Source organism: Plecotus auritus, assembly GCF_963455305.1.
Source record: "Plecotus auritus genome assembly, chromosome: X".
NCBI lineage: Eukaryota > Metazoa > Chordata > Mammalia > Chiroptera > Vespertilionidae > Plecotus > Plecotus auritus.
This window is the reverse complement of record NC_137784.1, coordinates 145983408-146011350: the sequence shown is the minus strand read 5'-3', so window position 1 is coordinate 146011350 and position 27943 is coordinate 145983408. Positions and strand designations below refer to the sequence as shown.

The 27943-nt window shown below is 38.3% G+C and overlaps 1 protein-coding gene across 2 annotated transcripts in view; it reads right to left on the bottom strand.

Moving 5' to 3' along the window:
• Positions 1 to 3127: 3127 nt before the first annotated feature.
• Positions 3128 to 27943, bottom strand: part of RPGR (retinitis pigmentosa GTPase regulator) — a 56781-nt gene continuing 31965 nt past the window's right edge. The window contains exons 12-17 of one of the 2 annotated variants that reach the window (XM_080652681.1): positions 25705 to 25799; positions 25314 to 25379; positions 10532 to 10747; positions 8796 to 8853; positions 7222 to 7313; positions 3128 to 3933 (exon numbers count right to left, since the gene is read on the bottom strand). In XM_080652681.1, the coding sequence (XP_080508807.1) occupies positions 3727 to 3933; positions 7222 to 7313; positions 8796 to 8853; positions 10532 to 10747; positions 25314 to 25379; positions 25705 to 25799 (734 nt within the window). In that variant the 3' untranslated portion in view covers positions 3128 to 3726. The remainder of the gene's footprint in view (positions 3934 to 7221; positions 7314 to 8795; positions 8854 to 10531; positions 10748 to 25313; positions 25380 to 25704; positions 25800 to 27943) is intronic. The other variant, XM_080652682.1, reaches the window with a different exon arrangement.

The window sequence follows — 27943 nt, the reverse complement described above, 5'->3', positions numbered from 1 at the left end:
AGCCAGATGTTATGTGGGTACCCTTCTCAGTTTTGGTGTTCTCTGCTGGGGGCCCAGCTTGGGGATTAGACCTCAAAGTTCTCAGTGGCAACCTTCCACAGCTGAGATACCTCTCTGGGACTTCAGTTGCTGTCTGTGAGCGCCCGGCCAGCCCTTTCACCCTTCCACGCCTCTTACCAGTCTCTATGCGACCTCCCTTTTAGTCTTTGGTGATCAGGGCTCTCTCCTGTGAGTTTTCCATTGATTATTCAGGAAGTTTTTCTGTATTTTAGTTGTAATTCCAGTTTGTTCCTGGGGGAGCATGTCCGTGCAGCATCCACTTACTCTGCCGCCATTTTTAATCTCCCTCAGTACTTCAGAATGTCATATTGTTTGCAAATAGGGTCATTAAGGAGGTAGTTAAATTAAAAGATCATCAGGGTGGGTTCTAATCCAATATGATTAGTGTCCTTATAAAAAAAAAGAAAATTTAGAAATGGCGACAGACATGCACAGAAGGAAGACAATGTGAAGAAACATAAGGAGAGTGCCATATGAGGACACAGGTTGGAGTGATATCCTGTATCTATAAGCCAAGGAATGCTTGAGGCTACCGGAAGTTAGGAGAGAGGCATGGCACATCCCAGTACCTTCAGAGGGAGTAAGGCCCTGCCAATACATTTATTTTGGAGTGCTGGCCTCCAGAATGTATTGTGAGACAATACATTTTTATTGTTTTTAAGTCTCCCAGTGTATGGTCCTCTGTCACAGAAGCCTTAGGAAATGTAAGAACCTTTTCAGAATTGTACAGTTTCTTCTTCATACAAAGGAAGGTCTTAATGAGTACCAATATTTCCTTTACTTTTAATGTTTTGATATGGTATTGAATGCTCTTTCATAAGAGTAAAATCCTATCACTACTGGAATTCTGTAAATTAATATCTATAACATTTGATCCATCATAATCTGAACAATATCAACAACCCTCTAATGTTCAAGAGATTCTGTTTTCAGCTCCCAAAAAACATCCAAAGAAATAGTACTATAGGAAGAGAAATTAATGGCAAAGAAGGGGAATAGTTTAGGGATTAAAGTAACCATTTCACTTTTTATTAAAACTATAAGGTTATTAATGTAGCTTTTATTTTTGAAACTAGTATAGATTGATCATTTAATTCTATCAACAATCTTTTCTCTTTGAGTTCTTAAATATGTTAGCTTAATTTTTTTGTTTGTGTGAAGTTTAGTGTTCACTGATCTCCTTTTTATCCAATTAGGAAACTTAGGTTTTTAAATTACCCTAATATCTCTAAATGATGATGTGTTTTCTTCATTTTACTTCACCATACTATGACTTCTATTTTCTTAGTTTCTGGTATAGTATCTGGCATGTAGGAAGTGTTCAGTATTTCAATGTAAAAGCCAAATATGAAACCAAAATTGGAAAATAAATATAATACAATCATTCACAGTCCAAGGGAAGATGGCTGGTATGTTTTTATAATGGTTTTTATAGAAGTATTTATAAAAGTACCATGAAAAATGACTCAGTGTTGATCCTCAATGAACCACCTTATTAAAAAGTCTGAATTGTTCTGACATCTCTGACAAAACAGGGATACTTTGTCAGTTTGTTAATGCTTGTCTCATGTTCACCTCTTCCAAGTGCTTTGACTTAATCCTTCTTTTTCTCCTTTATAATGAGCAGCCAAACGAGTGGTATGGCAAGTAGGCTCTAAGATGGCCCCTATGATCCTTGCCTCCTGGCCTTCATGTCCTTGTGCCATGCCCTCATCTTGAGTGTGAGAGGGGCCTGTGACTTGCTTCTAAAACAATGTCAAAGTGATGGGATGTCACTTCCATGATTATCTTTCTGACACTTGTCTTGCTATTAGACTCTATTGACTCTCTTTGATAAAGGAAGCTGCCATATGGAGAAGCCCTTCCACAGAATAAGACTGGTATTAATTTATATTAAATTACATTTATATTAATAAACTTGGTGGATTAAAACTACAGTGTTCATGGGTCAGGAGCCTGGGAACTGATTAACTGGATCCTCTGCTCAAGGCCTCTTAAGACTTCAGCCAGTGCTTTGGTCTCATCTGAGGATTGGGTTCCTCTTCCAGGCTCATTGGTTGTTGGCAGAATTCAGTGCCTTCCAGTTGTAGGATGGAAGCCCTCAGATACTAGAGGCTTCTCAATTTCCCCTGGCACATGACCCTCTCCATATTGTGGCAGTTTGTTTCTTCAAGGCCAACAGAAAAGCATCTCTACTTCTCTGACTTCTTCCATCTCTGAATTCTAGAGTCTCTTTGAAAGGGCTCACCTGATTAGGTCAGGCCTACCTAGGGTTATTTCCCTTTTGCTTAAAGTTAACATTAGGAAATTTAATTACACCTGTAAAACCTTTCATATAATGTAACCTAAGTGATATCTCTCCATAATCCCTCACCCACACTCAAGGGGAAGGGATTATTCAGGGCAAGTATACCAACAGGCAGGAACCTTGGGGGCTATCTTAGAATTCTGCCTACCACAACTGGCCTGTCTTAGTCCTATTTGTGAGCTTTATTGCCACTTGACTCCTATAGTTTAGATTTTGGCAAAGTATTTTTGCAATACTGTACTATTACTATAAGTGGAAATAGCAAAACATTTTATTAAATTTATCTTTAATAAAATTAGAATTTAACTAAGTTAATATTTACATAGAAGATTATAAGATTTCAAAATCACATCTACGCTAAATTAGCATCCTCACAAGCCTTGTGCATAAGGCACAAAGATGATGTTTCTTTTTGTTTAACTGGGACAGTGACCACTGTGATTGAAGAAGAAAATATTCAGAAGCTAGAATGGGGACAATGAATGTAGTTTGCTCCATTAAATAAGCATCATTTGTGAGCATAAGAAAGCAATGTCTCTATTGGTGTAGACTTAGCTTTACCCTTTCTATACCTGTGGCAGAGCACTGCATGTTAGAGCCAACTGTCAATGCTAGAAACAGCTGAAATAGCAAGACTGGGTATGTTTGGTTCTCCTGTGGTGGTGATCTGTGGTCAAAGACTCCAGATCCATATATAATCTGCAATGTCTTCATGCCAAATCACTTCCCTGAAGAAAGGAGCAGGAGGCAAAGAAATTTCAACACAGTTTCTCTATAAAAATGTACTGTTTACAGTTATTCAGAAATTTCCTTAGAAGTAAAAGCATTTTATAGCTTTCAATATTTTAAAATGTTTTTTGCCTCCATTTTGTCAACTGAAAAGTCCAAGTACCCCCAAATTTTATTCATAGTCACCTATTTAAACAGTGCAATCAACCAGATATAGTTTATTAAAATATTCTCATTAAAAACAATTTTGACAGTTTTTAAAAATTGCAAATACATTAAAAACTGTTATAGTGTTTTGAGTTTGTAAATATTGCCTTTTGAAATTATAAGATGTAAAACTGTTTAGTTAAACTGTGAAATTTCTTAATTCAACCTTCACATATAAAAATATATTTTTATGGAACACTGAACAGTTAAGGCTACAACACTTAGAGAGTTTGAGATACACATACTGTGAAATTGCTTGTCAAAAATATTATCATAAATAAATATCAAAACTGGTCATATTATTCAAACCAAATAAAACATATTAAATTATATCTTCAAGTTTGTTATCAGAAACATTCCTTAAGAAGTCATGTTTTTCAAGTATAAATTACAATGTGCATGGTGACCACACAAATATATATTTAAAGTATTACACAGGATTTTGATGTTTTCTCAGTATTTGGGGGTGATGTATCCTGATTATTTTGCCCAATGTGGTTCTGTTTGAAATCCTTCTTATTGCTTTTAAAAGCTATTTGGCCTCCTAGTGATTTTATTTCTGGAAGTGGCTCATTATTATTCGGCATACTTTTCATACTCATCAATGACAGTCTTTTAAAAAGGTAAGTCTAGAAAAAAACACAAAAGATTCATTTCAGTAAGTGAAATATTCACTTAATAGTATTTGGGGGGGTGCACAATTTTCAACAAGTCTTAACATTATTTCATCACATCCTTATGGGACACCATATGTATATTCTTAGCATTCATAAGCCTTTTTTCTTTTACCAATCACAATCATGATTCCTCCTTGAGAAACTAGCAGGAACATGGCAGAGAAAAGGTAGGTGCCAGGAAGGCAAAAATACACAGGCATATTTTTGATGAGAAATTCTCATCTCAGACTTTTATTTATGGGAATGACAATGAATAAGAAATCTATTGACTTCAAAGTGGCACTGGATCTTTAACCTCTGTATCTGCAGCCTCTAGCCTTGTGTCTGGGACATAATAGATACCCAATTAATATATGCTAAGTAAATACAAGAATGAACTAATTCCACAACGAAAATAAATTTTTAATAGTTGGAAAACTTACTGCTTTTTTAATTAGTTTATTAGGGTTGAAGGAAATCAAGCCAATGATACAGTTTTCTGAGTGGCTAACTGTGGATCCAAATAATCAGCATTGACTATAGTGTAGAAAAGCAATATTTGGTAATTTCTAGATATAACAATCACCTACCAAAAGATCTCTGCTGTCAATGAAAACCATAGGTCCCAACCTGGCTATCGGAATCATTTAAAATTATGAAAACAAACTTCAGTAGTAAATTCTGTCTTGTAGAAGAGTGCAATTCTTTCTTTTTCTTTTTTAGATTACCATTAAAGTATTTGTTTAATTAAGGGGAAGGAATACAAAATCCCAAACACATGTTTATTTTGATACTAGAGGCCCGGTGCATGAATTCGTGCACGGGTGGGGTCTGGCTGGCCCGCCCCAATCGGGGCTGATAGAGACTGGCCGGTTGGGGGATGGGGCCACAGGCAGTTGGTGGGCTGGCCCTGCCCCTGATCGGGGTGGGGGGGTGATCAGGGGCGGGGCCGGCCAGGGGGAGGGGCTGAGGGCAGTTGGCCAGCTGGCCCCGCCCCCTGGTCGAACTCCTGGTTGAATTCCTGGTTAAACTCCCGGTCGAATCCTGGTGGAGGGGACAATCTGAATTTTAGCCTTTTATTATATAGGATGTGTTAATGAGCTACTTTTCCCAAGTTTTAAAAACAGTTTGGTTTGTTTGGCTTGGATAATGTAAATAGGTGAGAGACACTGTAGATAAAAATGTCATGTGAGAATGATTGAAAAAAAATCTCATTCAAATTATTTCCTTTTTTAAAATATGTAGAATAACAGCATATTCCTTAAGTAGGGAATATACTTATTACTTCTTGATTTTTTAATATAATTTTCATTATCTTTTATTTCTTTCTTTTAGCCAAGGAAATGTGTATCTACTGAAATATATTTTTCTACTAGGTATAAATGAGAATTTAAGCAGAATCAAAGTTGAACACTGAATTCTTCAGTCTGGCACTTGTCCTGGCCTAACTTTACCTTTGTCCCATCCACTAGTGCTGGCACTCGGGCACCTTGCTTGGTCTGCTTCTACAAGTGTGTGCTATTCTGCCTCCCGCACAGCATTCCTTCCCTGGCTTGGCCCTCTCTCCTGTACTGTATATCTAAATCCTACAACCTACAGGGAATTCTAAAGACTGGAGAGCCTGAACAGCCCCTGAAATCTGACCATGGATTCTAGAATATGCGTTTTCATTTGGTCAGAGGTATGTTTTCCAATAATCTTTTTTTTTTTTTTTTCGGCTATACTTCACTTTTCCTCTCATGTTTTTATGTCTCCTGATTCTTTCACTTTTCACCTTCCTCCCTCGTATTTGATTTTCTTTTTCAGATACTTTCTCTGAACTCTTATAATTGGAAAAAGTATTCACAGGAATGCTATTGAAGCATAGTATATTATCTGTTAAATGTCCTGGTCTACTAGACAGAGAATTTAAAAAGTTTCTAAACCTTGATCAAATGTTCTGATGATGCATCCGTTATAATTCTAAAGCTAATTCAAAGTGTCCTGTGAGCCAGGTCACAATATAATAATCCAAATTTATCAAATAATTTTTATAAATAAAAAATGGTCATAAATTAGTTTTTAGCAAAAGATAACAATATGGGCATCATGGCCAAATAGAATTTGAAATTTCTAAAGTAACTCTGAAAGGAATGATTGAAAAGGAATTTCAGAGTGGCATATACCTCCAAAGCTGGCAAAAGACAGGCTGTTTAACTACTCTAAGTGTGGTTCCTGGTTTTTATACCTTCATCCTTTCTTCTTTCTTACTTCCTTATATTTTACAACTCATTGTCAACCAAAAATATTTACTGAGTATTTACCACATACCAGAAACTGTGATAAGTGATGAGGATACACTGGAAAACAAGACAGATTATCATTTCTGTCCCTATGGAGCTGAAGGCCAGTGGGGAGATAGAGACATAAAGCTAATAGATATACAAATGACTATATAACTGCAAATTGTGATGAATATTAAGAAGGATAAGAAAAGTGTTATGTGACAAAATAATAATAATGGGGTATAATAATTTACATAAGTGCTGCTGGTCATAAAAGGCCTGTATATGGAAATTACATTTAAGCTGAGACCTGAAGTTTGAATGGGAACTAACAAGGCCTTTTATTTTTCTTGTCTTCCATGTTTTCTCTTCTACCCTGAAATATGGTCTCATAATTAAAGAAAGTTCTGAAAGTGAAAACTTACTTTCAAGGAGAAGAAACATATTCCTTAGACTTTCAACAACTCCAAAACATGTATTAGTCATCTCCTGAGACAGTGGTCGGCAAACTGCGGCTCGCGAGCCACATGCGGCTCACGAGCCACGGTTTGCCGCTCTGTTGACTGAAGTTTGCTGACCACTGTCCTGAGAGACTGAAGTAGCATGTTGTAATGTTTCCTAAACACAACCATCTTTATTTTTTCATTCATCCTTTCTATTTCATGGCTTTGCTTTACTCTCTTGATTATTATGCACTTATAATTTAAGCAATAATGTTCTTTTACGAATCTTTTTTTGTATGATGAATCAGCATGGATGGAATGATTGAAAAAATATGCTATTAAATTTTGGAAGAACTACCTGACTCATAATCTAAAGTCCAATAAATAAACAAATTTGCACGTCAAAAATGTAAAACACCACCTGAAATTCTTCGTTTCTGGGCATAAAAACTCATATTAAAGAAGTTAAATTATGTGGATCACCATATAAAAAGTAGAAGGAGCAATTCAATACTTTGGTCTAAATATTAAAATGAGAAGTTCATTTCACTTACCTTCTTCGATACTTTCCTGTCTTTACCTGGTGTGGATTTACTATCCTCCAGGATTTCTGAAGAACTGCTCTTTGTAAGCTCACATATGTTTCCTACAATAGAATATATTTAGAAATGTTTTTCCTAACTAATCATAAAAAGAAAAGTCCTGATGCTTTCAGTGAAACTCTATCAACCCTGAATTACAGGGTAATAATAAAAGACCGTACCACTGGAGTAATGCAAAAGGTCCAAACTGCACATTTCCTGAAAAGTTGAGTTAAGCCCTGGCTGGTCGGGCTCACTGGATAGAGCGTTGGCCTGGGGACTGAAGAGTCCCGGGTTCAATTCCAGTCAAAGGCACATGCCTGGGTTGTGGGCTCGATCCCTAGTAGGGGGCATGTAAGAGGCAGCCAATCAGTGATTCTCTCTCATCATTGATGTTTCTATCTCCCTCTCCCTTTCTCTCTGAAATCAATAAAAATATACTAAAAAAAAAAGTTGAGTTAAGGCAAAAAGCCAAGAATGACCAGACCAATGCTGTAAAAGTTTAGAAGGCTACAAAGGTAACAGTGAATGCTAGGAAATACTTCTGTAAAATATAAATTACGTTTTCAAAAAATTATAATTAAATCCCTTTTACTCAAATGGACATTATTTTTGTGTTCCAAATTAATCCACATTAATTAAACTATGTTATATAGTTAAATAATGATCTTTAAAGTATACTCATGAAGCAATGCATTATTTTAATTTATATTACCAACTACTTAAATATTATATTTAACTTCTTTTTAACATTTTAGGCTATATGCTAAAAATACTTAGAGATGATAAATATTTTAACATTTTACTTAAAATATTCTAAAACTTTCTAGTCTATCCACGGAAGTTAGAAGGGAAAAAGTAACAAGGGAACTATTTCTTCTCTGCTAAAGTTCAGATCAAATATCTACTATTATGACATGTATTTTTAATGAGAACACAGTAAAAAGCACACTGTGATGTGATGGTATGGAAATGTAACATAGGGGTTGTACAGCAAAAACACAGATGATTTGGGTGTAGAAAATGTAGGTCTCCTCTATTCTGTGGCACTTGTTCTCTGACACCAACAACTAGACCTGGGAAAGGATTCCTCTTAAATATCTGTGGTAAGATAAAAAAAACTTAGGTCTGAGATCTGGGGGAAAGCTAGAAGGCTTACTGTGGCTCTAGTCCAGCCTGGTCATAGGCAATAGAGTCTGGCAGTGCTCACCAGAGATACAAATTGAAATGTGGGGCAAAAGCTTAACTTAAAACTACTGATTGAAAAGAAAAGAAAAAGGTAGTGAAAGGCTGTCCTAAACCACTTGAAAATGACATATGAGCATCTAGGAGTAGCATGATTATTTTTATGTGAAAAAGCTGTGGTGGCTATCAATGAGAACAAATAAGCTCATGTCATGTATGTCATGTGACAGTAAAAAGTATAAAATAGAGTATATGTGTGTAAACTAATTACTCCATAAAGGTACATATATGCATCTATATGTATGTATGTTATATATCTAGCTTTTCTAAAAGCATACTTTTGAAGTCAAATGTGCTCACACCTTTTGGATTTTCATTGTATTCAGAAATGGCCGGTTCCTCTTGGTTGTTTTTTTTGTCCTATAAACAATAAAGAAACAATATAATAAAAAACATATTTGTTCTGTGCTAGAAAACCTAGTCTTGCTTTTTAAGTAGGGTTCCAGAGTCGGCCCCTGCTATTAACACAAATATGTGACAATAACTTCACTTTGCTGGGCTGTTGCCTCAATGCTGAGTGATTGCTAAGGTCACTCTTAGCTTAAAGTTCTATGATTCAAAAAATATTGTATGATTCAAGAACTCTACTAAAAGAATATTCAGGAATATTAATCGGTATATGATTTAGCTTAGCATCTTACAATGTCAAATTGGAGTTTAATGTGTTCTATGTTAAAGAATTATAGGGACCACCCTAACTGTAACTCATAAATGCTCCTTATAAACAGAATCCTTCCTTCCCTCTGGGAAAAAAAACAAAAAAAACCGCAACAACTAACATTTGTTTTTCCTCTATGAGAGGAAGGAGTTTTGGAAAAAGAAGGAATCAAGAAAGATAATTATGCCCAGCCAGCGTGGCTCAGTGGTTGAGTGTCAACCTATGAACCAGGAGGTCATGGTTTGATTCCTGGTGAGGGCACATGCCTGGGTTGTGGGCTCCATCCCCAGTGGGGGGCGTGCAGGAGGCAGCTGGTCCATGATTCTCTCCCATCACTGATGTTTCTATCTCTCTCTCCCTCTCCCTTCCTCTGTGAAATAAATAAATATATATTTAAAAAAAAAAGAAAGACAATGACCTCTATACAAAATACCATCTTGTAAATAAAAAATACATGCACACAAAACAACAAACAATACATGTTTTACATGTACAGATTCAAATAAAAGGACAAGCATGTTTCAATGGTTGTCTATGTTAGGGTGAAGGGAAATGGGGCTAAAAAGGGATCAATTTCAATAAAGAGAGGAGCCTTGCCCAGACCAATGATAACAGTGTTTCATAAGTGAGAAGGCATGACTAATGCAGTGTTTTATACAAGAGGTCCAAAAAATGAAAACAAAAATTAATCAATACAGTGTCATTCAATTTGGGTTTCTGAATTAGATATCTATGAAATTATTCCAGGTGTTAGCAAATTAATGATTCAAAACTACCATTTGTCTCCTAGCAGTGTCATTATCAGGCAAAACTGCCAAATGGAAGAGATGTTTTTGATGTCTCTAGCTCCATCTTTAAGATGACTTTTTCTTCCTCAGTGATACCTCCTCCTTCTCCTCCCATAAATAATTCCTTCTAGACTGTATCTCTGCAGAACTGATCACAACCTTAAACACTCTTGTGAACAACTTTAGTTTGTCCCTATACATGTAAATTAACACATGTATGCAGGCACCCACACTTCCAATTTCTGCCACCAATACAGTGCTTCTAACTTTGTATTTTCATCATTTCAAAGACCCAATGCTGAACTTCATTGTTTATTTCTCACCAGTATACTGTACTATACTGGCCCACATCAGTTGATTTCCATTCATGCAGAGAACAGAGTGCTAGCAAGAAGTATAGAAAGAGAGCTAGAAACAAAGTGTGCCTCATTAATAAATTTGCAGGAAAAAAGTTATTCATAGAAATAGTTTTACTCCCAAAGGAAGTTGGAATCTGCCTTCTGCAGAGACCAAGGAACCCATATGTTTTCTCTTAGGCAGGATCTCAGGATTTAAACACATATCATCATATCTTTTCAATGGTTGTCAATACCTTTTCAATTGAGTTGTCGCTGGTTTCACTCGGGTAACCTGTAGGAACATTTGAATTGTCGCTGGTGTCACTGAGGTCATCTGCAGGAACATTTGAATTGTCGCTGATTTCACTGAGGTCATCTACAAGAACATTTTTATTGTCTTCCACAGCTTTCTTCTTGTCTTCCAGATGTTTATTAATTTCCTCTGCCTTGTCTTCTGGAAGTGTGCGATTCTATGGCAAAATTGATAATTAAGGAAGAGTTAGATTTTCTTTTTTAAAAAACCAGAGATTTATTTTGCTGTCATAACTCATATTATCTCAAAGAACACATGGATATGAGTTCAAATACTGAAGTCAAAGAAATAAATGCTGCATAACCCATGCTGCATATCCAGTTACTATATTAGCAAGGATTTTGTGCCTGTTGTTCTATTTCATTTTTAATGACTAGAATTCCCAAAATTCTATTAGCACCTATCTATGAAATAGTTAATATTTAATAATAGTTAAATTTGCTACCAGGGCTGTCTCTAAAGAATGCTTCTAAATAAGTTAAAAAGCTTTGTATCTGGGGGGGGGGGTGCACGCTTTCTATCTAGTGGCACATTATAACATAATCATATCTATGATGTTCATTTTCCAAAACAGGGATTTACAATCATTTCAGAAGTACAATTCACTTATTCATAAGAGGTAATTGTAATTACATTTTAGGAAAAAGATAAAGAGACATGAGCAGTTTAAGTGATTTGCTCATAGTTATTACAGCAAAGGGAAAACCAAACTGGGGCAGGACTTATTCTGATTCCTGTCCAACTAATCCAAATTATAAAACAGCCTATGAATTTGATAGACTGAGAATAAATCATGTAATGTTTATTAAGGACAGGCAGAAAATATTAGTTTTATCTTTATTTCTATATTGAGATTTTTTTATTTTGCAGTTTCATATTTGGGGTGGAATATTGCTTATTTTTTTGAATTAGGAGATTAAGCTCCTTATTGGATTTTTTCCTATGCTTTTCATTTATGCACTTCATTAAAGGTAAAATTACCTCTAAAATACAAGAAGCAGTAAGCGATTAATGCCATTCACTTCTTCAAAGAATGTTTTTACAAAGTTCATCTTGGCCCTATTTGTCTCAGACCATATACGTCCTTTATATCCCTTCAACACTAACTACCTTCTCATGGTCAATTTCCTAGTGGCTATTTGGCTAAGGATAAGCCTGATATAATCTTTAGTGGGTGTTTTAAAAACAATGCTTCTAATAATTAATCATCTTTCTTCTGACAAAAATAAAAGTGTTAGAGAGTTAAGGCTAGGAAGAGGATATGTTTATATTTGATGCCTTAGTAACAGATTTAAGTGGAATCTGCAGGCCAGCAGCACTAAGGTTGTGGCCTAAAAGCATTCCCACCAAGGACAAGCAATCCAGAAGTGAAGCCTTGATATTTAAAAGAGTTTCAGACGTTACTCTGGGAAGGCTTGACTTGGGTTAAACAAAAGTCATGAGGCAGTGCATGCAAGAGGGGAACAGGGTACCAGGGTAGAAATGTTTAGGTTGGGTAGGGTTAACTACAAGGTAGCTACTATTTACCAAGAACTTCTAAGGCTTTCTTTTTTCCTATATGATTTCCCCTCTGAATGACATATATTAGGCCTAGTCAAGTGCACATTATGGATAGCTAAAATGATCAGAGACAGCTTGACTTTGAAAGGGAATTCGAAGCAAGATTACTAGATTTAAGACTTTTGCTCATAAACAGATTTATTCATAAGTGTATATAAATGAAGGTCAACCAGGAATAACAGTGCTCCTGACAGAATTTCAGACTTAGTCCTACTATACCCAGAGGGAGCTTCAGTGAGCTATGCTCAAGCAAAGTCCTCATTGCTTGCAGAGTTTGGCTAATCTAGCATCTGGGTCAATTCCAATTGTGTTAGTTAAGGCATTAATGTAACTACAGGATATCATACTATTATAAAAGAAAACATAGAACCCTACATTATTTCATAAATAAACAAAACACTAATTTCTTTAATAAACTACAATTTTACTCATTAACTTTATGAAAATCTATGATAATGAAGAACTGTTAGAACTACATCATTTTCTAAATTTGAGAAAGCTTTTAGAAAATGACATTTGTACTAGAAATCACAACATCAATTGTAAAACTTTGCACTTATTAAGCACATTTAAAATTATTCAATACACATCTGGACAACTACTTTAAATCACATACAGCACTTACCCTGAAACTGAAACAATTTAGGAGAGATTGGCAGAATACTGTCATTTTATAAAAGAAAAGATAAAGTTTAAATACATTCTTTAATGTGTGTGTGTGTGTGTGTGTGTGTGTGTGTGTGTGTGTGTGTATGTATATATTATTTCAGAGAGGAAGGGAGAGGGTGAGAGAGATAGAAACATCAATGATGAGATCGGCTGCCTCCTGCAAGCCCCACACTGGGGATCGAGCCTGCAACCCAGGAATCAAATCGTGACCCCCTGCTTCATAGGTCAGCACTCAACCGCTGAGCCACATGGGCTGGGCTAAATACATTCTTATCACCAGAACCACATAAGAAGTAAAGAGATAGTCTTGAATGGTCAGTGGAAATGCATCTGTGTTGAGACCACAGTAAAGAAGTGAATGGGCCTGGCTCCCACAAAAAGGGTCCTTGTTTCATTGGTCAGACAGCATGGGTAGCTGAAGCTTTTGGTCTGTCCCAGGGCATTGCTTTTTATATTTCTTGTGGGAAATATAAAACCCAAACATTCTTCTTAAGGTTTCAGTTTCCTTAAGAATATGATCACATTGCGTGCTCTAAAACCTAGAGATTGCTATCAGAAGTTAGCCTAGTGGTCACCCTGGGAGGAGGGATAGAAAGTTATGGAAGGGGTTGAAGGGAAACTTCTGGGGAGCCAACACTGTGCTTTCCCTTGATCTGGATGTTAACTATATGGGTGTGTTCAGTTTGTGGAATATACATTGAACTATATGAGATATATTCTTTCTGATGTATAACTTCACAAGAGTTGTTTTCAACTTTAAAAATACTGTAAAGCATAAACTTTTATGCTAATGTCATATAGAAATTTTTTTCCAAATAGGCTAATAGAGCATACAACTTTATATCTAAGTCATATCAGGTAGAGAAGTGCATATTTTTTTCATCTTAATTTCAAGGTTTCTTTAAGACAAGAAGAGTTAACATGTAAGTTCATGTTTTAATTATACTAGAAATCACTGAAGCAGTAGAGATGGGGAAGGGCATTAAATACAAAGACCTAAGCACTGCTTTCCAAGCCTTTCTCCATTAGTCACAGTCTGAGCAAGGCACCTAATTAATGTACTTTACAGTCTCTATCTATAAAATGAGAAAATGACATTAGCAATGAAGCAAAAAACATGAGCAAACAGTATTTGTATGTAAATATAAGTGCTTTTGTAAAGGCCCTTTCATAAAAAGAATCCTTAGTGTTGACACTTGTTTGCCATAATTTCCCAGATCTTATCACTAGAAAACAGTTCATTTAAAAGTTCAATCATTTGTTCTACCCTATTGCACACATCCCTTTATTCTCTGCCAGGAGCCCAGCAGACAGAGCAAGCAAGGGAAGAGGGCGGCACGCCTGTCAGGAGCAACCCAGAATGGCAGGGAAGTGGAGGAAAGGCCTCACGGGCTGCAGATCAATGTTGCCACAGAGCACAATGTTCACAGACAGGTTTCCCACAGAACTCCACAAAACATTTTTAAATGTAAAGTCTCCTGATATTTAAAGGTTAGCAACAGAGCCACATGCTTAAGTATACCAAACAATAAATCTGCAGGCCAGACTGCATCCATGGGCTGCCAAGTATGACTTCCCAATTGTTGGCTTCCAATGACACTACTTTATATATAAATTCCAAACGTTTCCTTCTTCGTATATACCACTACCTTATTTCATTCCTAATCCGTATTTTGACCACCAAATACATTACAATTTGGCTTTCATTAGCAGGCTTGAAAAAATAAATATAATGCTCAGGGTATAGAACATCTTGCTGGTACATAGCTTTATTCTCATTTTCACTTTTACTCTTTATTATTCTGCCCCCCCCTTTTTCCTTAGAAAACTTACTTTCTTCACCTTAAACAAATGTATGATATGATTACATTTCATGTGTGAATTATTTTTTAACTATTTTGATAAAAACATTAGGACACAGAAAAATCCATGGTCCCCATAATAGCACTAACATCTAAATTTTAGGTTAACCATGTGAGTGCAGTCAGCCTTTCATCATTCTTCAAATGTTGAGGGGCAATATTTGACCCATGTATGTATGGTGTGTAATGGTAGAATTCCATTCTACCCCAAATTTAACACGTTAAGTGCCCAGTCACCGCTGACTGACACTATACTTTCCATCCAGAAGACAAAACAGGCTGGGTGCTTAACGTGTTAAGGGTTACAATTATTATAATCCACTTCATTCCCCCAGATCTATTTCCATAAGCCAATTTTTTGGGAGTTGCTATCCTATATAATAAAAGCCTAATATGAAAATTGTCCCCTTGGGCCGTCATTTGACCGCTCGCTATGATGTGCGCTGACCACCAGGGGGCCGCGCAGAACATGGCGGGCATCGGTGACTGGCACTGTGGGCGTTAGTGGAGGTGCTGCTGGCCCTGATGAGAGCCAGACCATGGTGGGATGGTGGAGGTGAGTGGGTGGCGCCAGGCCAAAGAGGGTGCAAGTGGGGGCTTGATTGCAGACGGTGACCAGCGGTGGTGGTGGGGATTGGGGGGAGGGCTGCTGCCTGGCTCCCAGGCACTGAGGGAGCTGGGGGGGGGCCCAGCCCCAACCCATTGCCCCACAGGAGGGGTGGTGGAGCTGGTGAGGGGGTGGCACCAGGCCAGTGCAGGGTGCCAGGTGGGGCTGCAGGGCTGCGAGGCTGGAGGCGCGAGCTGGGCCCGATCTCTGCAAGCCAACCTGAGGGACCCCACCCATACATGAATTCATGCACCGGGCCTCTAGTGTTATATCAAAACAAAAGTGAGGTTTCATAGGGACAAACTCATGCACATCAATGACTTGGAGATTCAAGTGGTTTTGTTGCTTACCCCCAAACATGTTTCATGTGTTAACTAATTATCAAAAGACCCCCTCTTTCCTTTTCTAAAAGAAGGGAATAAGACTCAGAAAGGTTAAGAAAAAAACTTGTCCAGCCCAGCCAGTGCAGTTCAGTGGTTGAGTGTTGACCTATGAACCAGGAGGTCAGGGTTCAATTGCCAGTCAGGGCACATGCCAGGGTTGCGGGTTTGATCCCCAGTGTGGGGCATGCAGGAGGCAGCTGATCTATGATTTTCACTCATCATTGATGTTTGTCTCTCCCTCTCCTTTCCTCTAGGAAATCAAATATATGTATATATAACTTTTCCAAGTGTCCACAGAGCTAATCAGTATGAAAGGCTGAGATTTGAACTTAGACTTAATGGACTGCAGAGCCCATGCTCTTTTCCCAACTCTGCTCAAATAAATTGAGGACCATAATGCCTGCCCTCAGGGTCCACCCCCCTCACACACATACACACACACTGATATTTAAAGCATTGCAGAATCTTATGTTGATAGTTCACTTCGATAACCTCATACTCTTCTATGCCATTATATAATAGTAATAGCAACTGAACATTAAGGACTTTCTTTCCCCAGAGTACCAAAGTCTCTGGAATATATATATATCTCCCTTCCTCAATTGAGAAATATGCCAGTAGCACTCTGCCTGATTTATTTTTCAAAGTCTAATTCTGATATTTCTCTACATATAGACTTCCTGGAGCACACTCTTTGCTGGCAATATGGGTTCTGTCCAACCCTCTGCTGGGGGTCCTCACAGGCCCTCTCTGCAGCCCTTACCTTCCTTCTTCCATGGTTTGGGCAGCACCTCTTTCCTAGAAAGTGTTCCCACCCCACCTCCTTCTCAGATTTTCCTTTCTCACCCTCCCCTTACCTGCTGAAGTTTCCCTGAATTTTGTCTTCAGTTCTTTTCACACTATGAATGCTGCCTCTCATTCAACTCCAGTTTTAACTACATATACAGTATGTGCTGGTGATACTCAGCAATCTCCCCTGAGCTCCAGACCCAGATCTGCAGAACATCTCCTGAATCAACAAACCCCAAGCAGTCTCCCAAACCTACCCCTCTGTTCTTAGCCTTGGTGAACGGCACTCTTTCCACCCAGTTCTCCGGGCCAGAAACAAGAAAAGTTTGGCCTTTTCCTACCCTCAAAACTACATCACTTTACTAAGCCCTCCAATTCTATCTCTACATCTCTCACAATATATGTCCCAAACTCTCCATCCCCACTGCCCTAGTCCAGCTGCACTTCAGTCTCTACCTGGTCTACTGTTAACGGCCTCCTATCTGGCACCCCTGCCTCTGGTCCTCCTCCCTTTCAATCTACCCTCTGTATTGCTGTAGAATGATATTACAAAAGCCCAAGTGTTCGCATCTTGTTCTTGTTTAACATCTTTTACAAACATATAAGGCCCTTCACCTCTCTATCTACAACCAAAGGACACTCCAGGTTGCACTGATACCAAAACACTCTTATGGCTCCCATCAGCCTGGAAAACCCTGCTCGCCAAACTCCTCTTTTTCCTGGTTAGGCTTTACTTTTCATGACTCAGTTCCCATTTCATCACGGCTCCTTGGAAGCCCTTTCCTAGCCTTTCTCTATGGCAGCTGAAGTGCCACTCCTAAAGCACTCTGTTGTACTTGTAAATTTTCTGGTTAGCCTGTAGAAACAACCAAGAGTTCCTTGAGATCAGGAGCCACACCTTACTTTCTGCATAAGCAAGGTACAAAAGCATTTTCTTCTTATTAAGGTGTTTAATGTGGGAAAGCCATAGATGGGTTTTAAGATCCCATTTTTATCTTTGGGCAGTCCTGGCTAAGAACATGGGAGCAAAGGTAAACAAACAGACATTGTTAAAACAGCAGTTAAGGCAGAGTCAAGGAACTCCTTTTATCTGGTATTCTTTCAAGAAATCTATACTTACCTAACATTCCTGACAGGGAAGAAGGCCACAGAAGGTTGACTATAAGCAGCCCTCACTTCTTGAGATACACCTGATTTGGGGAAGCTACTGTTCTATTTTTGGTGCTTGGTATATAAATATTTGTTGAATGAATAATATGTAACAAATACTAAGTTACGTGTCAGGTACTAGGCATATAATATCACATTTAATTTCCACAATGGAAAGAATGAAGGAATTATAGCACCTTCCTCCATGGTAGCATTTTCTTTTTTATATGTGCACAGCAAGTTTATCTCTAAGTGAAATAACAACAGACATTTCAATTGCACTCACCTCAAGTGCTGATGTTCAGCAGCAGATCCTTCGGTCATACGCCTTTGTAGCTTACCTTAAATTAGTTTTCTTCCAGAGTCATCATTTTAAACTGTAACTCAATGGATTCTATACACACTACTCACACTTGCCTCAGAAATGATCACTGATAAAATACAGTTAAAAGCTTGATTGGCCAGCAGATGGAGAGCATAATGAAGGAACTAGTTATTCCAATTTATTTAACCAAGTATTAATTCAGGTCTGAAAATAAATGACCAGGCCAGTATTTTGACAAGAATACTATGCCACACAAATCACTGATTCTAAAAAAGCACAAAAAGATTTTGGACTGGGAAATGTGAAGAAATGGGTAAGAAGTGATAATTAAAAAATTGTTATCTCGATCAGTTCAAATACTGAGGTAGACACAGTTTATAATTTCTTCACTTCATATTCTGGTCTTTCTCTTCACAATCTTTCTCATTCAAGGAGAATCAAATATGCAAAGAACACAACTACACAAAATTCAAAGGAAGTCTACTCCAAAATCCTTCTTGGGAAAAGAATGTAAAAGAAATCCTCATGTCCAAGATATAGGAGAGATTGGGGAAGGAAATCAGTTGAAAAGGGAGCTATGAATAGCTGCATTATATACACTGAAAATGTTAAGGGAAGATTGAAATTACACTAGTAGAAATCTAGCCTCTCTAAAATTCAATATCTAAGATTAGTTTCTCTTTTCACAAATAATTAGTGTCTGTGCACATTTAATTTTTATTTTACTTGGAACATTCGACAAGCAACAAACAGAATTATAAAATGAAGAATAGTCAATGAAGAATACATTGAGAGTACATAAAAATATTTACTGAGAATGAAGTTTCTCACAGTACAGTTAAAGCGTGGAAATTATAGTTTAGAAATACAGAATTACAGAAGACAAGAGACATTAAACCTGTCATAACTTTTTAAGATAAAAGAACAATAGTTTATAGAAAACTAGATTAATTTTAAAATGTAATTCTTTCTTAAAACTGTCTTATACAAACAGTGAATATGATAGAGTAAATCAGCCTAAGAATAAAATAATTTAAGGGTTAGAAGTATGGTTATAATATTATCTAACCCACTCCATTTTACAGATGAGAAGACTGAGGCCTAATGAATAGCTTTGCCTGGCCAAGAAATACTTAAAATTTTGCATACTTCCTAATTATAGGTTTAAGTTAATCTCCATTTCATGATATATACTGCCATTTGCCTAGACAGTAACTAAAAGAGACTACACTATTAAGATCTGAGCTCTGAATCCAACTGTCACTTGGTAGATTGTTGCAAAAAGGACACATAAAAGGTAGAAAAGACAGCACTACTAGTATTTCTTTAAAATGTGAATTCCTCATGTTGGCTTTTGAATACCGTCCATTTTTATAAAATTATTCTATGTGGTAGGTCAACTATAATCAGACTGAAAATAAGTGTGCTAAATATTTATAAGAAATCAGATGTATTTATAGCCCTAATGATCTGCTATTTTTGTATACACAAACAAAATGTTCTTATAGTGTACTCCTATTTTCTAAAACTATCTTTAATGAGGAATATGTAATGTTAATTATCAGCTTTGACCTTTTGATGTTTTCTAGTTATAGAGTAATAATTTGGGGGAAACATTTACCAAGATAATAGTTTAGAGGAGGCAAAATTTACCAGTGCCTTGTGTTGTCTTTATCAGTTGTTATTGTACCACATGTAATGTAACCATGACATAAAATCAATTTAATAAAATGTATTGAGTAACTATTACATGTAAAGCAATCAAATATTTTGTCTAGACATTATCAGGTCAAATTTAGTTTGTTATTTCAGTTCCAAATAATGTGGTAATACATTATTCCAGAATTTTTTGGAACCTGGTGGTTTCAGAAAAATTTTAGAACCATTTTCTAAAACTTGCTTTGAAGGCACTGCCATTCTGAATCTCTGTACTTCATGTTCTTTCCCCTTTCCCTCTGTGTTAGTAATAAACTTTTTTTGATATGTTTTGTGTCTCTCATATTTCACAGATCCTTTGAGTTTGCTCACTTTTCTGGACTCTTTTCCTTCACCCTGTTTTCCCAGCCTTTCACTACCTTCATTGCCTGTCTCCTGGTATTTTCCCTCCTCTTTCTCAATGTCCTCTTTTCCCTCCTTCCCTTTTCTCTTCCTGTTTTCTTCCACTTCCCTCTTCTCCACTTTCCCCTCCTTCCTTTCCCTTTCCTGGCCTTCCTCCTTCCCTTCTTCCCCCTCTCCTTCCTCGTCTTCCCCCTCTCCTTCCTCTCCTTTCCCCTCTCCTTCCTCTCCTTTCCCCTCTCCTTCCTCCCCTTCCCACTCGCCTTCCTCTCCTTTCCCCTCTCCTTCCTTCCCTTCCCCCTCTCCTTCTTCCCCTTCCCACTCTTCTTCCTCCTCTTCCCACTCTCCTTCCTCCTCTCCTTCCTTGTCTTCCCCCTCTCCTTCCTCTCCTTTCCCCTCTCCTTCCTCCCCTTCCCCCTCTCCTTCTTCCCCTTCCCACTCTCCTTCCTCCTCTTCCCACTCTCCTTCCTCCTCTTCCCCCTCTCCTTCCTCCTCTCCTTCCTTGTCTTCCCCCTCTCCTTCCTCTCCTTTCCCCTCTCCTTCCTCCCCTTCCCCCTCTCTTTCCTCCCCTTCCCACTCGCCTTCCTCTCCTTTACCCTCTCCTTCCTCCCCTTCCCCCTCTCCTTCCCCTTCCCACTCTCCTTCCTCTCCTTCCCACTTTCCTTCCTCTCCTTTCCCTTCTCCTTCCTCCCCTCCCCCCTCTTCTTCCTCCTCTTCACCTTCTCCTTCCTCTTCTCCCTCCCCTCCCCCCTCTCCTTCCTCCCCTTCCCACTTTCCTTCCTCTCCTTTCCCCTCTCTTTCCTCCCCTTCCCCCTCTCCTTCCTCCTCTCCTTCCTTGTCTTCCCCCTCTCCTTCCCCCTCTCCTTCTTCCCCTTCCCCCTCTCCTTCCTCACCTTCCCACTCGCCTTCCTCTCCTTTCCCCTCTCCTTCCTCCCCTTCCCCCTCTCCTTCTTCCCCTTCCCACTCTCCTTCCTCTCCTTCCCACTTTCCTTCCTCTCCTTTCCCCTCTCCTTCCCCTTCTCCTTCCTCCCCTCCCCCCTCTTCTTCCTCCTCTTCACCTTCTCCTTCCTCTTCTCCCTCCCCTCCCGCCTCTCCTTCCTCCCCTTCCCACTTTCCTTCCCCTCCTTCCCCTTCTCCTTCCTCCCATCCCCCCTCTTCATCTTCTCCTTCCTCTCCTCCCTCCTTTCCATCTTCCCCTCCCCCCTCTCCTTCCTCCCCTTCCCCCTCTCCTTCCTCCCCTTCCCACTCGCCTTCCTCTCCTTTCCCCTCTCCTTCCTCCTCTCTATCCTCCCCTCCCCCCTCTTCTCCCTCCTCTTCATCCTCCCCTTCCCCCTCTCCTCCCTCCCCTCTTCCCTCTCCTTCCCCTTCCTCTTCCCTCTCTCCTTCCTCCCTTTCTCCTTCCCCCTTTCCTTTTTCCCCTTCCCTCTCTCCTTTTCCTTCCCACCCTCCCTCCTCTTCCCCTTCTCCTTCTTTCATCTCTATTTCCTCCTCTTCCCCCCCTTCCTCTTCTTCTTTCCCTTCTCCCTCTTCTCTGTCTTCTTCCCCTTGTCCCCCTTCCTTATCCCCTTCCTCCTCCTCCTCTCCTTCCCCCTCTCCTTGTCCCCCCCCTTCCCTAATCTCCATCCCTTTGTTTGTTTCCTCCTGATGGCCTTGTTTCCTCTCTTTTTGCTCCTGTTTTTTCTTCTCTTCTAAATTGTTTTCTCCCTTACCCTGGCTCTCCATTTCTCCTCCTCCTTTGTCTTTTTCCTCTTCTCCCTCTTCACTTTGCCCTTGTTCCACTTGAGAATTACTCTCCTTACAGATTCCCTCACATACACCTTCATACACATCTGCTTTTCCCCCTGACTTTCCATTGCCTTCACTCACCTCTGCTCTGTCTGTAAGGTCATCTGATAGGATCTCTGCTTCCTCCTCCTTCTTTCCTCCAGGCATCTCCACATTTTCCTCTACCTCTTGCTCCTCTATTCCACTTCCTTCTAAATCCTCTGCTCCTTCCTCTTCCTCTGGAATTTCTGGCAAGTGGTCAGACTTAAAATCATATTTTGCCGTGAATTCGGATATTTTGAGTTCAGTATCTTCCTCTTGTTCAATACGTTTTCTGCTATACCATAAGTTTTGGTCAGTTTCCATTTCATCATCATCTTTTTCTCCACTACTACATTCTACTGACTCAGGCAGCTCAAAGTCATCAGTTGTACTGTGCTGACTTTCACATTCACCTTCCAAGTAACTATATGGCTTCTCTATAGATTCTCTTTCATTGTCAAAGATCCCATCTTGCTTGTTCCTTTTCCTTTCTTTAACAAAATAATTTTCTTCAAAATCCTCATCAATATTCACGACTTTATTTGGTAATTCATCAAAGAATCTGTTAATATCTTTTATATTCTCTTCACTTTTTCTTATATCCTTCAGACCTGCCATTTCTACCAGCTTAGTTTCCTTCTCATAGACCATTTCTCCTTCTTCTGAATTTTTCTGACTGCCTTCTCCATCATTTTTATTTTCTATTTCCTTATCATCAAGTGGATAAATGCTATGTTTATTTTTAAATCTAAATGTCTTTTTTTGCAAGCCCTTCTTATTGGTATCAGCCTGAGGCCCAGGTTGTCCTGAGTCATGACCTACATCCTCCTCTGAACATGCTTCCAGCTTCCCAGTTGTTGGTACCATGAATGTTCCTTTAGCCAAAATTTGTTTATATCCTTTTCCTTCTTTCATATTTTGAGACATCTCTTCACTTTCATATTCATTGCTATCATCATTTTCAGTATGATGCTTCAATTTCTCAATTGATCCTTGTTTCTGTAAATTTTTTGAAGTAATTGTCATACTACTATTAATTAACAAAGGTAACTTATATACTACAAAACTGCCAAAATTTTGCATTATCAGTTTCACTAAGAGAACAAAAATGTCCAGTTTTACCAAACATTTCGCCCAGATTTTGTTTTCTTTGGGGATAATTTATGCTGCTCTCTAAGTCTATGGTACATCTAATTTTGATTTAGTAACATTTTTCTGTATTTAACTTTCAAATTCTTACTGCTTGCTTTAATTTTGCCATTACTTGTAGTACCAACAATATTTATTCTCTGACCCTTTTCTAAATCTGAATAAATTCTTAAATATAATACATTTTCAGACTGATTTTGCAAAATATTGTATAAAATGTATACTTCTCTTGCATGCAGTGCAGTTCAGTTTAATTTTTCCTACCTTTCTTATTGTTTTAATTATCAAATTTTGATTGGCTTTCAATTCCATAAATATCACAAAATTAAAGAAAATAAATGAAAATGTGAAATTTCTAAAAATTGAAAAAAAGGAAAAAGAAGAAAATAGCTGGGATAAAAACTGAAAATGAAATCTTTATAAGTATACTAAATAATAATAACTATATTTTTCTTTTCAAAACAAAATCTTGGGTTTTCAAAATTTTGACCCTCTTATTGTATTCTTTAATTATAATAATTTGCATACCTAAAAAACCACTACAAGAAAAATACTTAAGGTTAAAATATAAGATTTTAATTAAAAGTATGAAATTAAACATTGATATTTGAATGATACATTAAGAATTGAAGCCCGGCCCACATGGCTCAGTAGTTGAGCATTGACCTATGAACCAGGAGGTCACGGTTCAATTCCTGGTCAGGCACATGCCCAGGTTGCGGGCTCCATCCTTCGTGTGGGGCGTGCAGAAGGCAGCCAATCAATGATTCTCTCGTATCATTGATGTTTCTACCTCTTTCCTCCTCTCCCTCTTTGAAAGCAATAAGAAAAAAAATATTTTAAAAAAAGAATTGAAATTAATTTCCTGCTGGACAAAACAAGGCAAAAATCAAATTGTTGACCTAAATTTGCAAGCTAATAGGTTGAATATTTCATTAATTTGAATCTCTGGGTAGTAAAACCTCACTAAATCAAGTTTTATAAATTGTGATGATTGTTAGACCCAGAAAGAGGTCATACTTTTTTTTTTTTTGCTAAAGAAATTACTTAAAAAGCACAAGTTAAAAATTAATATATAGAAATACTATAATAAATTTCTTTTTATTTACCAAAGTAAGCCTGGTAGGGCTTCTAATTAAAAACAGTATGTGAACCTTAATCAATAAAGAAAAAAAAAGAGTATGTGAAGTATAAAATATAGTATCAAAAAGGAAATCTTTATCTGTTCTAGGTCCTATTCTTTAGAAAGTCATGATTCTTTCATGAGCCCTGAGAGAGACAGAGGTCCATGTGCCAGAAATGATTCCTAAATTCCCCAGAGTAAAAAAGCAGCACAGAAGAGGCAGAGCCCAAAGTCTAAGATAAGAGGAAGGGAAAACACAGAAAAGCTGTCTGCTTGGAAGTCAAAATCAGTCAACATTCACTGAGCTTCCACCACTGTGTTAGAACAGCTCTCCCATATAGAAAAAAAAAATGCTGTTATTCATCTTGTCTCTGTCGGTAAAATAACGATAAACCTAATGAAGATTAACACTAAATGTTTATAGTTTAGCACGATGCTCTTGTATTTCAGTTATTTTTAATGATTTTTAGCTTAACAATGTGTAAATGGCACTAAAAATATAAATGAAACGTTTTCTATAGCCTTCTTCCTTCAATTTATATTTCTCTATTTTATTCTTCTAATCCCCAAACTCCTCATACTTTCACACCACTGGTCCATAAAAGTAGGAAAAGCAAGAGATTTTAGGGGAGGCCTTTATCTCTCCACAGCTGTGATAACCAGACTATTCCTTCCTCTTGCTATTCACTTGTTATTCATTAAAGGTCTGTTTTTATCAATCATGCACAGTTTCTGACAAATTTTCAAATTTTTAATCTTGTTTTTATGCTACCAATTCCTTGATAAATTAAAGCCCATTCAAAACATTGGAAAAGCAATTAAATATTTTCACTAAAACCACACAAAAGATGTCAATATAATTCTGTAAGGTCAGCACAGTTACTCATCCAAAGCAATAGCAAAGCAATACTCAGAGCCACGCTGATAAACAGTAGGCTCTTCCAATGCTTAAGAACTACAACAATAATCTTTTACCTTTATGACAAGAAACTATGGCTATTCTCACTTGTTAAGTGACTGCAAAGAGCAAATTTCAGCATTGGAATTCTGTCATTTTTGTTGCATCACAGAAAATACACACCAACAGAACAAGCCCAAATTAAGGTGATCTACATTATATTCCTCTCTTTTCAATTTTAAAGTAAGTGAATGCTTACCTTTCTTGTATTCTTTCCAGAAACCTTTCAAAGACAAAACAATTTAAACTGTTCTTACCCACCATAATAAAAATAACTGTGTATTATACCTTTTGTTTTTGAATTGGTGATAATTTTAAAGACTTTTCATTGGAATTTAGGCTCATCATATGTGTCTGAAATAAATAAAAAATAAATGTTCTAAAAACAATGAAGACTATATATATAATTATATATTTATACATTCTAATATACATAATACAATACAGTTCAGATAGTATTATAATAAACTCACAATTGCATACTTATGTGAGGATTGAAATGAATTTTATTGCATGTAACCTATACCTCAATAAACCTGATTTAAAAATAATAAAAGGAAACCAAAACAAAAAGCATTCTTTGCATGTAACAGAACAGTATAGGAAATACATACATACATACAAATACCTGATGAACAGAAATTCAAACTTATATCTAGATACATAAGAAAACCATTACCATATTTAATACATCAGTAGTTTCTCCAAGGCTTTTTGAATCCAATGATGAGCTGTCTAGATCCTTCACTTTGGTCATTTTATCTTGAAAATAATCTGAATGATTAAAAGATAAAAGAGAAAAACAGACTTCAAAGGAAAAGTGAAAGACAGCTGGATAATAAACAGAAATTATTCTATAATATAAAGTGCAGATGTCATTTTATGGAAGGTCCTTTAACTACGTATTAAGGGAACTGAACAGAATTCATTCCAGTGATAATTGGTTTTAAAATATCTTTTTGAAAATTTGAAGATTTTGACACTGATGAGATAACAAATACTGCATCCATATGAACAAGAAAACACTATTCTTTTGGGATCAATACTACCCAGGTATCAAGTACTGTGGAAGCGAGTCCGCAAAAAGGGACTCAATGACCCACATCCTCCTGGTATGTATAACTCAGTGTAGTATCTTTACACATTTTATGAGATTTATCTGTATGGCCAGTAAAATAAAGCTGACATAATTGTGATGTTGTGCCTTGGTCCCACATATTTTTTCTTTCTTGGATCACTTGTTCTGGGAGAAGCCATGTTGTGAACATCCCTAGGGAGAAGCCCATGTGCTGAGGAAGTGAAGCCCCCTGACTATGGCCATATGAGTGAGCACGGAAAAGGATTCGCCAGGCCCAATCCAGCTTTCAGATGACTGACAGCATGTCTACAACTGCATGAAATGCCCTGAGCCAGAACTACTCAGCTAGACTGCTCCTAGCTTCCTAATCCTCAGAAACTGTGTGGGATAATAAATGTTTGTTGTTTTAACCCTATAAGTTTCAGAGTCATTTGTTATGTAGCAACAGATAACTAGTACAAGCACCTAGAAACTTTCATGGAAAACTGCAAGGTTATCTATATATATAAAAGCCTAAGCAACCTTTACGACCAGTCAACCAAATAACCGGTTGACCGGTAGCTATGATGTGCACTGACTACCAGGGGGCAGATGCTCAACACAGGATCTTCCCCCTGGTGGTCAGTGCATTCCCATAGCCAACCTCCCGTGGCCGGCCAAACTCCCGCGGTCCCTCCCCCTGGCCGGCCAACCTCCCGGCCCCTGATCGGCCTGATCGGATCTGGGCGAGACAAGCCCTGATCAGCCCCGATCACCGGCCAGGCTGAGGGACCCCACCTGTGCACTAATTTGTACACTGGGCCACTAGTTATATCATAAAGATAATTAAAAGTTATAAGCTCTATTTGCCTTACATTTTTCTCAGTTGTTATACCCACATTTAGCACTTGTATATTTATTTGAGAGGAACTCCTTAATGAAGTCTTCACTAAAAATGCCAGTCCACACTGATATCCCCCTCATAAATTCATCCATTTCCAATGATTAAATAATCAGTTTGTGTTGGTTCCATGTGTGGTTATATGCACAAGATATCAACTATTAATTCTTTTTTTGGATGCTATACTTTTCAGTTTTTCAATTAGTTTATATTCAATACTAGAGGCCTGGTGCATGGATTCATGCACCGGTGGGGTCCCTCAGCCTGGCCTGTGCCCTCTTGCAATCCAGGACCCCCCGGGGGATGTCGGAGATCCGGTTTTGGCCCGATCCCCACTGGCAGGCCAAGGGACCCTATGCACCGGGCCTCTAGTATGCATATAAGATCTTTGGTTAATCTCTTCCCACCCTTCTCTCTCCCCACTTCCCTCTGAGATTCATCAGTCTGTTCCATGTTTCCATGCCTATGGTTTCCGCTCCTGTATTGAGCGTCTGCCCCCTGGTGGTCAGTGTGTATCATAGCTACTGGCTGGTTGGTCAGTCACTTAGGCTTTTATATATATAGACTAGTGGCCTGGTGCACGAAATTCGTGCATGGAAGATGTCCCTCAGTCCAGCCTGCACCCTCTCCAATCTGGGACCCCTCGGGGGATGTCTGACTGCCAGTTTAGGCCCAATCCCTGCAGTCAGACATCCTGGCTCCTAACCACTCGCCTGCCTACCTGCCTGATCGCCCCTAACCACTCTGGCTACTGGCCTGCTTGTCCCCAACTGCCCCCCCTGCTGGCCTGCTCACACCCAATTGGAACCCCCGCCAGCCTGCTCGCCCCCAACTCCCCCCCCCCCGCTGGCCTGATTGCTCCCAACTGCTCCCCCCCCCCGCTGGCCTGCTCGCCCCCAACTGCCCCCCTTGCCAGCCTGCTCGCCCCCAACTACCCCCCCCCCCCGCCAGCCTGCTCGC